This window comes from Amphiura filiformis, chromosome 10 (assembly GCF_039555335.1).
Source record: "Amphiura filiformis chromosome 10, Afil_fr2py, whole genome shotgun sequence".
Classification (NCBI taxonomy): Eukaryota; Metazoa; Echinodermata; class Ophiuroidea; order Amphilepidida; family Amphiuridae; genus Amphiura; species Amphiura filiformis.
The window spans coordinates 23,848,021-23,860,995 of NC_092637.1; the positions used below are offsets into that span (position 1 = coordinate 23,848,021).

The 12,975-nt window shown below is 37.4% G+C and overlaps 1 protein-coding gene across 1 annotated transcript in view; it reads right to left on the bottom strand.

The window, feature by feature from the left end:
* Positions 1–12,975, bottom strand: part of LOC140162663 (uncharacterized) — a 34,793-nt gene that overhangs the window by 11,964 nt on the left and 9,854 nt on the right. The window contains exon 2 of the mRNA XM_072185938.1: positions 3,643–3,693. Coding sequence (XP_072042039.1) covers positions 3,643–3,673 — 31 coding nt within the window. The 5' untranslated portion in view covers positions 3,674–3,693. The remainder of the gene's footprint in view (positions 1–3,642; positions 3,694–12,975) is intronic.

Below are 12,975 nucleotides of genomic sequence, written 5' to 3' on the forward strand. Positions count from 1 at the left end.
GACCTGGGATTTTAAAGGCCCTTTCAGTGATCTCAGCGAAAGTGCAAAAAATAAAATAATTAAAATTGTCATAATCGGAAGGTCGCGGGTTCGAGCCCCAGCAACGCCATCGTGTTGTGCACTTGAGTAAGGCACTTCATCTCGATTACTCCTCTCCACCCAGGTGTATAAATGGGTGCCAGCATTCTTAAATGCTGGAAGGTTAACAGACTCGCTGTGAAGGATGTGTATCGATCCCTTAGCAATATTACATGTCTGGCCCAATCGCCAATGAAAGAGGGATGGGCACACCGATCACTGTTTATACAGGATCGTCTCCTTTAAAATTACCATTTACCGGATGAGCAAATCACTGAATGGGTCTTAATAATATTGCCCATTTTCTGCGCTTCGCACGGAAGTTGCTTCTAGAAACCTAATCTGGGAGCAAAATACGCTACTTTGAAATTGCAAATGTTTAATGTTTCATTGTTTACTTTTTGCTTGTTCAAGAAACTTAATCTGGGAGCTAAACACGGTACTATCGGTCCGTCAAACATTTGTTTCGGGATTTGATAAGGTCATAAAGATATATGTCACTGCTATCAACATGCATATTCCCCATTGTATAAATCCTCGATGCAAAAATCATCAAACTCATAGGTCTTTTAAAGGTAGCTCCTTTTAAAAATCCTGGTATCGCGTCTACATACTTGTTTACATCTTATCAAGCCTTTGAATATAATGTGTCCGTGGGTATCTAGATCCATGATAAGAGAGAGGGAGAAAAGTAGCGGGGAATTTACCAATTTTGTATCGGTCCAGTGTTCAGATTCGGACTAGCGCAGTGTTTTTCGGATTCCATGGATTCGGACCGGCGCTATGGTTTTCAGTTTGCTCAATTTCCTCTAAAGAAATGCATGCCACTGCTGTTAACATGTCCCTTCCCGTTACGAGTACCTGCAGGTCATCGCTGATCGGGGGGGGGCATGTTCGGTCATTCTGCAGTAGTCTGAATTTCAAAAACAGCGTGCTGGTTCGAATCTGGAAAACACTGCGCTAGTTAATACCGGACTTGTGCATTGGTTCCCAAATTCGGTTTAGCGCAGTGTTTTTTTTCAGATTCGAACAAGCACGGTGTTTTTCAGATTCGGACTAGCGCAATGTATTCAGTTCAAACTAGTGAAGTGTGTTTTTTTTTTTTTTTTTTTTTTTGATGGACTGGTTTTCATTTCATTTCATATTTATTCAAAATAACATCGTGACAAATCGTTAAATTGCGTTACCTTTTACAATCTTAAAACATCATTTTTTTAAATACAATTAGTACACATAAAAAGTATTAAAATACATTATAGCAAGAAATAAACATAAGTAAAACATAAAATATTTCATTGCACATAATGAAAGCAAAACCCCTGTCTAATCTTATCTCCACACTCACCCCACCCTAACTCCTAAGCGCACCCCTACTCCCAAACACAGTGCCGCCAACTAATACTTGCCACAGATCAAATCAATAAGCATCAAATAAACATAAGATATATAAACAATTATGAAAGCAAACCCCCTGTCTATTCTTATCTCCAGACTCACCACCCCCACCCCACAAACACACACACCACCACCACCACCACCACCACCACCACCACAGTGTCATCGCTCTGATATCTTCATGGCAGATATCGCCATGGTAGGTTGAATCCACATCCACGAATGTGGGCACGCATGGCCATTTTGTTTTGACCTGTTTAATCGTTTTGAGACGCATAATGGACCGAGCGACATCCGACTAAGGGAACAAACCAAAAGATCGATGACGTCCTATAAACGTAACTAGTTTCGTATCTCAGCCGACACCCTCCCTCCCTGCCAGGAACGTAATAAAGAACTGTTGAAAATGTTGACATAATAATAATAATAATAATAATAATAATAATGACACATTCTTCAGACCGATGTATTTGTACAAACGTAATCGAGTATTTTTACCCCTCCCCTAAACGAAATTAGTTTCGTTTATAGGACGCCATCGATCTTTTGGTTTGTTCTCTAAGGATATTGACAATAGCCTGGTGCTGACCTCTCTGTGTGTGAGTGAGCATGATATACGCCATTGGTCATCTGCTTTTAGACTGCCTCCAAGAGTGGCCTACGCTGCGCTATAGTTCGGCCCATATAAACTCATAACTTTGTCAGTTTTTGTGCTCAATACGCACGGTTCTTTCTCAATACGCAAGCTAACGACTATCATATCATATCAACCCATGTATTCAAGTGCAAGCAAAATAACATGGCTTCTTTACAAGAAAAAAAAATACGGGATATATTCATCATTTTCTACTCCGGTATCCAAAGATTTATCGTCTGAATATCAAATCGTGCATAGCGCATTCACGTGTATCGATCCCGGGTACTGATTTTAGTGTATCTGCTGTACAAAGTAATTATTAACCAGGCGATGTCGGTGTGCACCACCACCTCATTCATAAGCGCACCCCTATACTCTCAAACACAATCATTGTAAATAATAGTGCCCCACACGAAATCACTCTTATTCACACTGATACCCATACCATAAAAATGATCACAACAAAGTAATAAAATTGCATCAAATTAAACTGCATCATTGGGTGCATCAAAAACATCAATGAGCATTCAGTAAGTCGATGAAGTGTGCAAGTGGACTCTTTCTGAACCGCTCAGTTCTACAAAGCAGACGAGTGACGGAATCTGATTTTCTTAATTCTCTGCCATGCATAGGGCGCCTTGTAGTGGGATGAGATGGAGCGACGGAGAAATTTCCTACTGTGGTTTTGCTAGCTTTGTTTTATACTTTTTCAAGAGAATTAACATGTTCACATACCAAAGACGAATCCCACACAACATCATCATAATATTATTCTATTAGAATTGTTAAACAATGACCGTACATAGCCTTTGTAAATAACTGCAAGTTCATCAGATGTAAAACCAAATCGTTTTATAGTTCGGAGCATTCATGCGGCTATTGGGGTTTTTTTTTCAGCATTTCATGAATTTGTATATCCCACTTTAAATCATCCTGGTGTAGTGCATTTCAGATTTAGACTAATAGCTTTTCGGACTAACGACGCGCTTTAGTCTGCGGCGTGTCGGACAAACGCCCTGTACCCGATTTACGTAATAATAGAATCGGGCTAAATGAACGAAACTGCGCCTTAAAATGTCGCACTTTGTCTCCCGATGACACTCATCCCTCAAATCTTCCGCTGTGGTTCGTAAATTGTCCAGAGGAACTTAAAGTATACCTTTTTTACAATGAGTCAAAGGTATATGTGATGCGATCAAGCAAAATCAATCGGAACTCGGAATATTAAATTGTCAGTTTCTTATAAGATAGTAAGAGGCATTTACAAAGCTGCATTTCGCAGAAAACTCCATTGAAATTGAAGAACCTGTTCCAAAGATATGAGCAATTAAATAGTTTCCAAAACAATAGGAAACAAAAGAAGATATATCCTTTTTTTTTGTTGCTATATCTCAAAATCGATTGATTTTGCTTCATCGCATCACATATACAGAAATAACTACGATATGATGATTAGTTATTTTAAATTAACTAAACAAGACATGATAAAAGGATACATAATTACATTAATAATAATAAAAAGTAAAACCTACCGGTAGTGCTTAAAAGAGACATGGTACTCATAACGATACCAACCACGTCAGCTAAATACATCGAATAATCAAATGGTGGAGAATTGGTTAGAAAACCTATCACAACTTGCACCTGACAAATTATATTAACATGTTACCAAAGAGCATGCGCAATTAAGGACCAGAAACAAGATTAACAAGTGATCAAAAATTCATTAAATGTAAAACTTTTAAAGGGATGTGCTATATCAAGATAAGCTCTGAAAATGATTCATTATTTGGTGATATATTATTAAGAAGGAGCTTTAATGAATTACCCCCTTCTAGATTTAAGGTAAGAATAGTTATACTATTATGTAGTTCTTGTCCCGATTTTGAAACTTGAAAGGCATTATTGTTGAAGGCTTTGTCATATATTAATATTTTATTTAATCATCTTTATTAACCAAAAGAAGCAGAACATATAACCCCAAGATCAACCGAGATCCATACCGATCTCAGGGAAGGGTAAACACAATTACAAACAGCAAATATACACATAAACAATGAAGAAATACATCATGGCGGGGAGAAAACAGTTATATGACTTCTTGGACATTCCACTTTGGCTCATGTCTCGAGTTGAAGATGGAATGAGATGACATGAGAACAGACTTGGTAATTTGGTATTTCAATACCTTGAATTTTGTGGTTTTGTGGTTTTGACAAACGAGTCAGCCTATTTTTGTTCTTACCATTACGACCATAATCATTCGTCTTATTCGTTGCTTTTTCCAATATGTTATTCCATTTAAAGTCTACCATATCCCTGTGAAAGATTTAAGATAATCCTTCCACAGAGGGGGTATTTTTTCGAATGGAATTGGCTAGGGTTAAAAATTTTGAAAGCCATCCTCTGTGTTATGGCTTTATGATACAGGATCTTCGACAACTGGAGTGAGTATTTCAAATGGAAGTTACCCAGATAGCTTTTCTATTTGAAACCTGAACTCACTCTCGTACTTCAGCTAAATCTTACACAGGGGGAGTATCAATTTCAAATGGGATATCCCAATCAAGTCAGAAGTTACAGTCAAACCCCGAATTAAATTGTAAATTAAAGCATTCTCGGAAGAAAAATACATCAAAAGAGGATTAAAAATAAAATTTTGTACAAACCCTTTAAAGTGAAGGATAAGTCGTTAAATTATCATTAGGTATTTCTGAAATGACAAATGTGGGTAAAACACAAGGAAACAACGTTATTGACAAAGTTGAAGCGCCATTAAAATGTATGTAGCAAATTTATATTATTATTCAGTAGGACTATATAAATTGCAGATTCCTTAATATGGGGAACAATGAGTAATAACTTCAAATGGTCATGTTTAGCTATTGATGAATTCATAACATATATTTTTGGAATTAATTTAGGACATGAAGGAGGATCAAATCACCAAACTATTTATACACTCTCCCTGAAGAGTATAGCTATTTTCAAGACCAGCTTGTTGCGACTAGGCATAAGTCCTACTCTTACTCCCAAGTTGCAAGATATTTTTTTGCATTGGGCATGTTGGGTGTGTACTTTCACTGATCAGTATTATGCCGATGATTAGTAATAATTAAATAGACACCATGTGTGTGGGGAAGCTTCTCTTGCAATTAACATTTAAACGTGCATTAGATATAGACACCATATGCGTAACGAGAAATAGTCCGAAGGTTCCTTACTCCGAAGGCTCCTTAGTCGGAAGGTTCGCTAGTCCGAAGACGTAATTTACCATTCCCTAGTCCGAATTCTGAAAAAATGTTCGATAGTCCGAATATCGGGTTCTCTAGTCCGACGGTTCGTTAGTCCAAATTATAAATAACGTTTCTTAGTCCGAATATATATAGAATAAGGCTCGCTAACCCTAGGCCTAACCCAAAACCTTATTCTATATATATATTCGGACTAGAGAAGCTTCGTATTAGAGAACTTAACTTGGTTTTCGTACTAGCAACCCTTCGGACTCGCGGTTGTTGGATGGCATGTAAAACTGAGCCATTTTAAAGAAAAGTTGAAAAGTGATGGCGCTTTTTATCCAAAATCTTGTTCGCATTTTTACAAGGGGTAGATCACACTTGTAAAATGGTATTAAAACATCGGCAAACAGACTAACAAATGACAGGGGAACTTAAAAAACCTTTTTATCATGAAATGTAAGTATAACTCATATTATTTGGTTTGTTTAAATTTAAAATAAATATTAACAGCGCCCTCAATTTGCACAAAAAGTTACCACAAAAAAATATGAATAATTTGATATTGAAAACAAAAATTGATACAAAATAGGCTATGTGTATACAGGTCTAGAATTGAACATTATAATAATTTCTCGTTAGAAAAATTAATACATGATCACATCAAACAACAGTGGACTAGAGAAACTTCGGACTAGCGACCCTTCGGACTAGAGAGAAGTCACGATATGCGTGGGGAAACTTCTCGTGCAATAAAAATATATTGATATGTAAAAGTGCTCGGGAAAAGTGCTTACGTATACCTGTTACTGAAAAACACATGTGGGTTAAGCACGTGATAAACATTCTCAATAAAGCTTATACTATTTAATTACTTTGGTTTGTAAATCGTTTTTACCAAAACAAATTTATATTGAAATGATGCAGTGCTGTAACCAACTGAACAATTCTATCCCGTACGTTGTGGTTTATCTTAAGTCTGCACAAAAAGTAACGCAGCTGTTATAAATACGCCTATAGCTTCAGAACAATTGTTTCCTCAATATTTCGTTCAACGTTAACAACACAGTAGTGCTTTAAAGAGAAATACCCGAATTTAAATGTTGCAGTTTACAGCAATCAATGGTTATTACGCAAGCATTGTGGCACATAAAACCACCCATTATTTTTGCGTTGAGTTCAAGTCAATACAAATAGCTGCAACATCTAAATGCAGGCACTTTTCTTTAAAAAAACACTGCTGTATTATTATTATTATTCAGCGAAATTGAACAAATGGGGTATCAAAATGCGCGTAAATAAATCTTCTTTCTATGTTGAAATATTGTGAACACAGTTATTTGTTCTGACGCTATATGCGTATTTATGTATAACAGCTGCATTACTTTATGTGCAGTAAGCCCATCTCCACGATCCATCAGTAATCACACAGGTCCAAATGTATGACCATTTCAAAAACATTTACCAGTTTCACTATCGCTGAGGACAAATGTGATGTGATGTGACGAAGTTCAGGTTATAAAATCATACAATAGAAAATGGGATCCACGAACAACCCGTGAATGAGTCTTAATGTTAGCAATTATTTTACACTGTTGTGATTTGGTAGTTCACAGCATCTTGCGAATGGTAATGAGCTTTAGCCAAAATTGCATTGCTCAATTCAAAGTGAGAGTGTAAAAGAATTCAAATATCACATATATAGTTTTGTAGGTCCTGTGGTTTTTTGGGTTATGTTGTAAAGAGGGCTGAAATAACAAAACTTTTGCAAAACGTACATAATTCACCAACAACAATAAATCAAGACTATTTTCAAAGTATATGATTTGCAGAATGAACTATTGCAAAACACCAAAGTGTTATTTTTTCAATAATATATTGATGAAGGGATGGGGTATGAGCGTCGGACTGTATTTATTGTGGGACATTAGAGCACATCATTCATATCGATTGCATTCTGAATACGAAAAATGTCCTTCTGATATCAAATAATTTTGATTTTTTGACATTTGTAATGTATAATACACATTTTATGGCAAATTATTTAAAATTTATATTTTTGATATTTAACAGTCCTCGAAGTAAACTTTATAAATTTGATGATATGTACTTAATGTGTATGTGGGTGGGATGAAAAGCCGACGATCAATTGAAAATTTTGACCTTTCGTATTGAAGATATGGATTATTTTCCAAAAACACCAAAATAAATTAGGTCTTTTGGGGAAAAAAATGTATATCTCCAATATGAAAGGTCAACATTTTCGAATGATCGTCGGCTTTTCCTCCCAGCTACATACATTTTAAGAACATATCATTAGATTTATAAAGACTGTTATATATGAACAATTTGAAAAATAATAATTTAATAATTTGTTATAAAATGTGTGTTATATCGTGAATTTCAAAAAATGAAAATTATTTGATATCAGAAGGACATTCTTCGTATTCCGAATTCAATTCAATATATCTGATGTGCTCTAATGACCCACAAAAATACTGTCAAAACACTCAAAACGCTCCTTCCAGATCCCGTAAGATCATGGTGAAATCGATTTTTCGGCAGCTTCGACCAACAGTACATTGTGTACCCTCAAATTATTGCACTACACGGAAATATTACAAACACAGGGAATATCTGAGCTACTCTAAATTGCTGGGAACAAAGCATGTGCAACAGATACGATATAATTAACAATAAATTGGCAATTATCTGAAAACAAGTAATAAATATGTATTCAAAAATTATGACCGTTTTTAACTTGGACTAAAACAATAACGATATGACGACACCGGGAAATGTACTCGTGTAAGCCTAGGGCCTATGTTTCCCGTGAGCAGACAATGTTTGAAAACTGTAATTTGGGCGATACATGTATACAAACACTCATCTAAAATGCTAGTTTTATGTTTTATCTACCCATAAACATATATTTAAATAGGTTAAAATTGCTATAACTTCAATCGGAACCGGAATTTTCTTAAGCAGATCCGGTTTAACCTTTTTGAGGGCTCTGAAGCAGTATCAGATTAGGGCTCCCAACCTATCCAGTTCACAGGTTGAAACATAATTTTTGGACTTAAAAACATTTGCATAAGCCGCCATTGAAGATTTTCCTATCATCACTGAGCCCCCTACTCGAGATGAAGTAGTCGAAGCAATAGTCATGAAGACCAACAATGCAGCAGCCATAGGTTGCGGTAAATGCCGCCCACAAGGACTCAAAAAGTGCCGTTATGGTAGATGCCGAGCAAACACAAAACGTGTTCGACATCATCGCAAAAGGTTATAAAAGGTTGTCAGAAAACGTTTAAAGGTAGGGTTGTATAAAGGGTACATTAATGTTATAAAACGTTTTCATAACATTAAATAACATTTGTTGGTAATTTACAGCACAGCAAACACAAATGTTTTACAGAAAACATTTAAATGTCGGGTTATATAAAGGGTATAAAAGCATTTTAATAACATTCCAAAAACATTTTTGAAAACTTGGTACAAATCATTCTAAACAGAATGTTATTTTGGGGTTAAAAAATATTTTGCAAAAAATGTTTGCCCAAAATATTTACAATAACTTTTTTTAAATGTTTTCACGACCTTTATATAACCCGACATTTAAATGTTATTAAAAGGTTTTGTAAAAAACATTTTAAGAACATTTCTGTGTTTGCTGGGTGCAAATATTTTAACACAATGTTATTTAAGTGTTGACAAAAATAGTTTACAATGACATTTCGAAAACATTTTTAAAAATATTATAGTGTGTTTTCATACAAAACTTTTTAAAACGATTTCATGACTTTTTATATAACCCGACAGTTTAATGTTATTAAAACGTTTTTACCTAAACCAAAACCCAAAATATAACTTATTTAAAACGTTTTAAAAACGTTTTTTGTGTTTGCTGGGTGGAAGTATCTCAGAGCCTTTCCGAGTAACAACTGGAGTGCTTCAGTGTGATGCGTTGGCACCATTACTGTTCATTATCCTGGTAGACTAACTTATGAAGAAATCAACTTCTGGTATTGACGCTGTAATTGTTACCTACCCACGTCGGTCAAGCAGGTATCCTGCTAGGATGCTGAAAGACCTGGATTTTGCTATATGCCCTGTTGGAATCATCCATAGGCCGGGCACAGTCGCAGCCTACTAGGACTGCAACTGCAACAGCAGATCTAGGCCTTGTCATCAGCGCACCAAAGACAGAATATATGCCTCCAAACTGCGACGCCCAATCAGCACTTGAAGTATATGGTAGTACCATCAACCATGTCACACTCTTCAAGTACTTGGGTTCCGTGATGGGCTCTAGTGCTGGAGACCTAAAGTGAAGAAAAACACTATCCTTGGCATCTTTCTGGAAACTGTAACTGGAGAAGTCAATCCCTGCCAATCGTAACAAAATCAAGCTGTTTGAGACAACGTGTATTACTGTGTTTCTGTACGGGTGCGAGTTCACGGTTGTTTGATGGGATCATTTGTTAGATTTTCAAACAAAACATCATGTGTTAACCAAATTTTAGGCTTAAACAGCTAAAAGTGATATCGTGCTAAAAATGTATACAGATGCTTGCTTTTGAGTCGTTCTCAACTTTATTTTTTCTTTTTTTCCCAAATTATTCACTTTTATAGTATTTTTTAAAGCTTTTTCAGATATAAAATGTATCTATTAATGCCAAACTTATAGGCGCTGTTTAGTTACTGAAAATTACCCTTTCAAGCTTTTAATACAAATATTGTTTGCTAAAATATGTTTATAAAATTGCCTTGTTTCTTGTTTACATCTATATACATCAAAAACAGCCGTGAGTTATGGGTAATCACCAAGGACATGGAAAACAAGATCAATGCCTTTGCAACATCTTGCTACAGAGTCATGTCAAAAATCAAGCGTGTGGATTGGATTCCAAATGAAACCATCTATAATCTGACCAACACCACTCCACTGGTTGCCAGAGTCAAGATTCATAGACTCAAATTTCTCGGCCATATACCATGTGTATACTGCGTCTTGAAGACTACGAGCCTGTGAAAGAATACGCCCTTTATATTCCACCACACGGGAAGAGGAAACCGAGACGGCCGCGCACACTGTACATACAGTATACCTCCTGGGAGATACTGCAGGGATGCTGCAACCAAACAAAATTGTTTCGCTTGCCCAAGATCGCAATAGTTGGAGAAAGCTTATAGTCGCCTGCTCCGCAGCCGACTGATGATGATGATGCCGCCATTTTGGACTCATGCAAATTAGGCACCGTTCCACTTCTTGGACTTTTTGGGACTTTTAATATGTGACCCGGCAGCACAAACGAGCCGTAAATTCCCTAAATTGTATTCCGAGTTACGGTGTAAAATGTGCATCAAGCTTGTATTCATAATGTATCCAATAATTGTCCTACAAGTTTCTCATTTCAGTCCAGTCCGCAAATCAATCTTTAATCCTATTGTTGAAGAGGATAATAAGCTTATACTTATAGTAAATAGCTTTAGTCTTTGTTTGCTATGGCTAAATCCTGTTCAAGTGGTGGGTTAACCAACAATTAACAATGAGAGGACATTCCTGAACCTCGTTGACTTGGGGATGATTTGAAGTGACCGCCAATTATCACAATTTAATATTTAATACCAGCAATGTAGAAAAAGAGAAATATTGCAGCACCAAAATAATGTACCCTTTTACTGAAGGAGCAAAGTTGAACAAGCCATAACTCCGCTTATAAATATCGTTTGAAGTCAAATGATATATCATTGTAAAGCTTATGATATACATTTTCTAAACAGGGAAGAAAACAAAATTGACCAGGGGCCGACTTTACGGCTCATTCGCCGTGGACGGTCACATATGTTCTCTAATATACTTTTTTTTCTGAAATGAATGGTGATTAAATTGTTTCTGTTGCAATTAGTGGTGAGTAATTCCTTAATTTGATTGGCTTATCGTTTACTTGGTTGCTTACTTGCTTATTTCGGGTGGTTTTCCCGAACCATATCTCTCCATATCCTCCTGCCCTGCATTGCCGTTCCCAAGTCAGATGCTTCCAGCCCGGTGTCTTGCTTGAGTACATCTACATATGTAAGGGGTGGTCTACCAAGGTTCCTTGTTCCATGTTTGGGTGCCCAGTTTATCAGATTGGCGACAGGTTCACAATTGCTCCTGAAGCAGTGGCCAGCGAAGCATGTTCTCCTTTCTCTGATCTTCTCTGAGAGCCTTGGGAGGTCTCCATACAACTCTTTGTTGCTTATCTGCTGCTTCCAATGGATGTTGTACACTGCCCTCCAGCTCTTTAGATAGAGACTCCACTGTTGCACGGAAGACCCGCAGTTTGAAATTCTTTGGTAGAGCAGACTTCCAGATCTTACTTAGGCTGTTGCATGCTCTCCAAGCGGGTGCCTTGCGTGTTTTGACATCATGCTCTGTACTAGCCATCCATGCTCCGAGATATTTGAAGTATTTCACCTCATCTAGCTTTGTACAACTTGCTGATCTTGGTTTAAGGACATGAACTTTGTCTTGGTGGCATTCATCTTTAAGCCGACTCTCCCGACGGATGCTTCTACCCTTTGTAGCAGTTCCTGAGCTTCTTTTATTTCTTCTGACAGTAGGGCGATGTCATCAGCGAAGTCCAGGTCGGTTACCACTTCACTTATCGTTTACGGAAAAATTGCGATATAATATGATGTCACATGCAGTGTCATTTTTTTCGCCGTAGAAGTGATGACGTAACATGATTAGCCACCACTGCAAACCGTTAAATCAATTTTTGAATATATCGCACTAAACTTTCACTTTCACGGATCATAGTTCTATAGAATAAACATATCTTGCTGAACATTCGCACCTGTAAGATCAGTGTCTTTGAAAAAAAAAAAACCCGGTAGGCACCTGTATTGTATTCAATATATAATTACAGACATAAACAGGTGATGAGTGCGACCTGCTTTTAGTGCATGGCGATATATTCAAAAATTGTTTCAACCTATTCTTCTTCTTCTTGGCTTGACTTCGCTAACGAAGATTTAAGGCTTTTGTCCACGTTTTCCGCTACAGGCTCGCTGGTGGCTAAATAGGCCGATGCGGGATAGGCAGGTCCGACTGCAGTAGTTGCAGGTAAAAGTCTGATCAGTGGTGGGGGTCCTGTTGCTGCTCTCTTTCCGCCGCTTTCTCTTGTCTTCCAACTGGGTTCTTCTTGAAACTTCAAAGTCAGAGACAGCTTGCTGCACAGTGTGTCTCCAAACAACACGGTCAACAGCCAAGGTAGACCAGTGCATGGGGTCCATGTTGCAGGCCTTCAGAGATGACTTAAGGCGGTCTTTGTACCTTTTTAGAGGTGCCCTACATTTCGTCGCCCAGATGTCAGCTCGCCGTACAGGATGACCTTTGGCAGACGGTGGTCTTCCATTCTATACACATGTCCTGCCCAACGTAATTGTGTCTTCAGTAACATGGTCTCAGTGCTGGGGATGTCTGCTTGCTCGAGGACTTCGACGTTGGTAATGAAGTCGCTCCAGTGGATGCCAAGGATACGACGGAGGCATCTCTGATGAAAGCGTTCAAGGATTCGTAGATGTTTGCGGTATGTTACCCATGACTCAGAGCCGTACAGGAGGGTGGTCAGAACCACA